Here is a 6,082-nt window from a genome sequence, read left to right on the forward strand (position 1 = left end):
TTGAGGCATTCAATACTCAGACATCAAAACCAGAAACCGCCAGCATTTGTTAACAAAAGCCTAGGAAAGGAACATATGACTCATTTAAGAAATCTCTTGACCAGTGACCAAAAAGCAACTGCAGTTTTTATTGTAAAGAGTCACGAGCAATTTAGGGATTTTCAAGGACAAATTTTTTTTGTAAAATACTTGCCTTACATGCTAGCAGTGTTTCATGTCATGGGTTCTTCCACCTACCTTACTATTTGTAGTAGCTACCTAGTGCTTTATTGAATCGGTGTGTGTTAATTTATTAAATCTTCTGATGAAAACTTAGTTTGTCATATGTCACTACATCTTTATGTTATATATGTTACTGGCATCTTTTTAACTATATCTGTGTTCATCTCTCCTTCCTTCATAAAAAAATTATGTGTGTGTGTGTGTGTGTGTGTGTATAACATTAAGTGGCTTTCCAGAAAATATTGTTTGATTAGGTGACATTTTAAAATGTTGTTTATATTAAGATAAGCATTGTGAATTTTGCACACTCACCCTGTCAAATCTCTGTAAGTCTACTCATCAGTAATAGCATTTAGAATTAGGAATAGGTCTTGTGAACAGATCATCCTCTGGATGATAAGGGAAGAAATGGCTTTCAGGATGTTGAGTGCCATTATCTTACTCTCCCATGCAATAAGAAGCAAGATTTTCAAAATTCTTTCCAAAAGATATTAGGATCTTCTGAAGAGAGACTCAATAGGTGAGTGTTATTTTCACATCTTCTTCAATATACCAAGGCAGTAAAAGAGGAAGCATTAGCACCTAGAGAGAAAACTTCACTGTCACAGATGTCTACATTAAATCATCAAAGCTCTCTGCTGAGTTAACACCTGTAGTTACAGATCTCAGCAGAAGAAAATTATACCTGTCTAGTCATATGCACAGATAATTGAGAAGTCATGATAGATAATATTTTGTGCTATGTATCTTTGACACATTTAACAATATCCCATTTATATAGTGATATAATTATTCTACATGCCTCCCCCTTGCTATCCAATCCAATCCAATAAAATACCATAGAGAGAATATTCATGTCTGAATTTTAACAAAAATAGTTTGGTTGCATTTAGAGTATAATTTTACAAATTATATCATTGTAAGGATTATTATATCTTAGTGATTTCTGTGACTGAAAATTGTTACCTTATGCATCTCCAAATGATTCAAAGCAGTAAGACTTAATATTAGAGGAAATTTTTGCTGTTAGAAGATTTGATATTTTTTGAGAAATGGTTCTGGAACTCTCAATTACATCAAACATCAGATTATATCAGATCAAATTATACCAAATTATATTAGATTAAATGATCATAATTAATTAGAAGATTATTAGGAAAAACTACATTCTTTCTATTTGAGATTACCATATTCTGGTTCTTAGAAATCTTCCTAACTTGGTATCATCCTCTTCCCCTATACCCACATCACCCACATCCTTGTCAACCAACACACCCATGCACGTGCATTCATGTCCATGCATGCACACACACACACACACACACACACATATACATGGCTCTTTTAAAATATATATATTTTTTATTTATTTGATGGAGAGATAGCACAAGTAGGCAGAGTGGCAGGGAGAGGGAGAGGGAGAAGCAGGCTCTCCACTGAGCAGGGAGCCCGATGTGGGGCTTGATCCTAGGACCCTGGAATTATGACCCAAGATGAAGGCAGCTGCTTAACTGACTGAGCCACCCAGGTGCCCCAACATGGCTTTTTAGTGTAGAGCCTTGTACTTCCTCAATTCTTCTTTAGACCATGTTGCACTGGGCTAGTAGTCATTTCTAAATCTGCCTGCTGCAGTCTGTCCTAGCAAACTTCCTGAAAGTATAGACTGAGACATCCCTCATGAACTAGACTCTGGAGGTAGGAGCACAATTTTTCTCTAATTTTTAATTTTCTGATTTTCAGATGTCTGTTTGGGAACTCCAGTATAAATGACCTAGTCTCATTCTGGAAATGTAAGGGAATAAGACCCAGCATCTAGCTCCAACAGGGAAATGAAATAACAATGTTATACTGCTCTTCGAGAGAGCTATAGATAGCAAACACTGCTTGCTGATGCTTCTTTGCAGGTAAAGTACTGAGACCTCAGGAAGGAAGGACAGGGTGTCTTTAGTCTTAAAAGGACTCATTGCGTAGAAAACAGACCCAGAGCATATTATCTTTTTTACCATTCATTGATTGAGCAAATACTGAGTTACCAACCATCAAGCATCATTCATGGAGCTTGCATTCTAACTGGAGAGGAGATTATAGAATTATCAATAGTAACAAGAGAATACCAGATACTAACACCATATAGACTTAAAACAGGTGAGTATGATAGTTTCCTGGGCAACTGTTTTACAGCATGTGGTCAGGAAGACCTAACCTTTAACAAAGCTTAGGAAATTTAAGATGAACTAGGTGAAATTTAAGATGAATTTAACTAAGCACTAGGAGTGCATAGCCATGTGAAGATCAAGAGGAAAACATCTTGGGGTGCCTGGGTGGCTTATTTGGTTAAGCATCTGCCTTCAACTCATCTGCCTTCATCCCAGGACCCTAGGATCACATTGGCCTCTCTGCTCAGCAGTGAGCCTGCTTCTCCCTCCTCTGCCTGCCACTCTGCCTACCTGTGCTCTCTCACTCTCTCTGTCAATTAAATAAAATCTTTAGAAAGAAAGGAAGGAAGGAAAGAACAATCTCAGGACAAAGCCCTGATAGTCCTGAGATAGGGAAAAGTTTGGCTCGTTTGAGGAGGTGAAAGGAGGTCAGTGTGATTGGAGTATAGTAGGTGAGCAGAGGCAGGTGCAGAGGCGGAGATTCTGACTGGTACCTGATTATGCATAGTGTAAAGGCTAGAATTAGAGACCAGTTGAAGGGTTGTGTTCAAGAAAATAAGGCAGTCATGACATGATCATCAGAACCTATTTCAAACTGCCTCCTGGCTGCTCTGTATAGAATGGTTTGTAAGGAGACAAAATAGGAACCCTAGAGGATTTAGAAAGCTAGCAAGCCATTTAGTGAGTGACACCAGAAATTATTTTAGCTTTGACTCTGGTTGTGATGGAGATGGTGAGAAAGGATAACTTGCCCATTGTATTGCCAAGGTAATTGGATGTTGAAGATTAAAGGTGACTTGACTGGTGATTTGATGAGCAGCCTCAGTTGATGGCTTTTTAGTGTAGACTCAAATATTTTAAAATAGATCTTATATAAAACTCTGAAATTCTGGCTTCTTTTAAGAAACTGTAGTATCTGGTTGCATTGAGTCTGAATTCTCATATGACTGTTGGCTTCTTACTTTAGGAGGTGGATATAGACTCTGGTTTGCAAAGCTTTCCTCTGTCCTCAAAATCTACCTGACAATGAGGCTATTGTTGGTTGCCATCTATCATCAATTTATCTATCATTTTTCTTGTATCATGCCCACTTAGTTTACTTAATATACTATGTAGGCCTTTAATTTTGGGGTTTGAAAAGAAAGTAGGAAAAAAAAAGGCTTTAGGGTACCTATGAATTTCTATACAGGTGTAAACATGGTCTGTTTGCCAGGATACTATTAAATAGTAGTATTCTTTAAAACGAATTTGTGCTGTTTTAAGCCAAGTTAACTACCCTTGGGGACATTTCCTGAAAACACAAGAAGGGTTTTGGGTGTGCTGTCATTGATTTCTTGATCTGGTTACACCAGTATATTCAGTTTGTGAAAAATGCTCTTATGCGCACTTACATGTGTATTTTATGTATATCATACTCTTAGCACTAAAAACTAATACAATTTTTTAAAGAATAATTTAAGTATAAATGTACTTGAGTTGAGTGTTGTGGGTTTTATAAATTGCTTTTTGCTCTTTCAGCCAAGCCAAAGCCATGTACTCTTGTAAAGCAGAACACAGCCACGAGCTTTCCTTTCCACAGGGGGCAATATTTTCTAATGGTAAGTATACCAATTCCCTTCACTTTAGTTCACTGTCATGGATTGGGAAGATAAGGAATAGTGCAGGGAAGAAAAGTGAAAATAGAAGCCAGCAGACTCAGAATCTCGCCCAGGCTGCCTCTCATAACCTGTACAAGTGAGTGCATCAAATTTCTCTGCAGCTCCATTTCTTCTTGTGTATTCTAGAGAGGCAGAGGGAAGAAGTGATGGGGAAAATGGGAAAGATAGAAGGATGGGAGGGATTGGGGAGGAGGAGAGATTGGTTAATGAATGCAAAGGACATTTCCAGTCTTAAAGAGGTGGTGACATTGTTTTGACAACTTGAGTATATACATGCGATCTAATGTGGATTTTTACCCATTTATGTATATACTTATTCGAGGCTAATCTTGATTGAATGACATTTACTTTTTTTAAAAATTTTTTATCAGTGTACCCATCAGTGGAACCAGGATGGTTGAAAGCAACTTATGAAGGCAAAACAGGACTAGTTCCAGAAAATTATGTTGTCTTCCTCTAATACTGTTTAGCGGATGGCAGTATCTTCATGGTATCCATGGTAACAATAATAAGTGCTATGATTTTATCTGACACAGATATGGCAATCAGCCCACTAAATGAAAAGTAAATTTCTATCAGGTTTGTACACCGGCAGACTATGTAGCCCCCTATAAATGGAAAAGAAAAAAAAATGCTTAAATTGCTTGATATGCCGTTTTTTTTTTTTTAAATCTTGACTTTTTTTATTTTAAAATCTTTCTCCACCTGTTTTTTTCTAATAAGTAACTCTGCAAATTATCTCTTCCATGACAATTGTAGAATCTCAAATACTGTGTTAAGTACTATATCCCAGAATTTTGGAAACTAGAAATTTGCTATAAGGATTTTTAGATATGTCCTTTACTGCCTGGCATTCTCTGAGGTACCTTGAAATCATTACTTAAAAATGTAATTTAAATTGTTCATTTATTATTTTTTCTTAAGAATTTACCTCTTTTATGTATGATTGTTTTGCTGGTCCTAAACATTTCAAGGAATAAGGGTTTTTTTAACATAAGTTTATTTTTATTTGTTTACCGAGTAGATGATATTCAAAAAGAATAATGTATATGATGTCTATAAATGAAACCCAGTTAAGTCATACACTGATTTCAATATAAACACTCCATTCAGCATTCCAGACACCTTCTATGGGCATAGTAGGGATTAGCAGACTATTTCTGTCAAGGTCTTATAGTAAATATTTGGGAGTTTTGCAGACCTTGAAGGTCTTCCCCACAATGGTCAACCCTGCTATTGTAGCAGAAAGCACCATAGACAATGAGTAAGCAAATGAACATGTCTTAGTGCCAATACAACTTTACTTATGGACCCTAAAATTTGAAAATCAAAATTCTTGTGTCCTGCATGTCATCCTTAACTTCTTAAAATCCATTTAAAAATAGAAATATTTTAGCTGATGAGCCATACAAAACTGATGGCAAGCCAGATTTGACTCACGGGTCATGGTTTGCTGACACCTGGTTAAGAGGCTTTGTAAAGCTATCTTTATAATTTGGGGATTTTATGAAATTTTATTACATTAACATATAAATAAAAACACATAACATATAATTTTACTATATTAACATGATAAGTCATGCACATATCATCTACTAGGGGCATTATAGTGGCATCACAAAATATAACTACAATAATAGGAAAACAGTGTAAAAAGTGCAGTTTTAAGGCATGCAGCCTGAATTCTACTGGTAACACTGTAAAGTGTCAACGAATTTTATTGTTATCTCATTTTAATTTTGGCTTTTGAGAAATTCTTGTACAAATGATAAAGATGTTTTTTAAAGACACTAGTTGAGAAGCTATGCCTTTTAATTCTATCCTTGATTACAATAGAAACCAAACATAAAGATACAGGATTCTTAAATTATGTTGAGCCACAGAATTTAAAATTATTTTATCATCTTTCGCAGGAATAAAAGCTGTACATGATTTTCTTTTATGACTTCAATTTATAGCATTTATTAAGAATTTACTGAATTTATAGAACATAGTAATAGGTATTTACTACCCATTTAAATATAACACCAATATCTGGTCATGCAT

At 35.7% G+C, this 6,082-nt stretch overlaps 1 protein-coding gene across 1 annotated transcript in view; it reads left to right on the plus strand.

Moving 5' to 3' along the window:
* The window catches only part of ARHGAP42 (Rho GTPase activating protein 42), a 281,486-nt gene extending 275,499 nt beyond the window's left edge, over positions 1 to 5,987 (plus strand). Inside the window, exons 23-24 of the mRNA XM_059413285.1 lie at positions 3,897 to 3,976; positions 4,408 to 5,987. Coding sequence (XP_059269268.1) covers positions 3,897 to 3,976; positions 4,408 to 4,496 — 169 coding nt within the window. The 3' untranslated portion in view covers positions 4,497 to 5,987. The remainder of the gene's footprint in view (positions 1 to 3,896; positions 3,977 to 4,407) is intronic.
* Positions 5,988 to 6,082: the final 95 nt, after the last annotated feature.

The sequence above is a fragment of the Mustela nigripes genome, chromosome 1 (assembly GCF_022355385.1).
Source record: "Mustela nigripes isolate SB6536 chromosome 1, MUSNIG.SB6536, whole genome shotgun sequence".
Classification (NCBI taxonomy): domain Eukaryota; kingdom Metazoa; phylum Chordata; class Mammalia; order Carnivora; family Mustelidae; genus Mustela; species Mustela nigripes.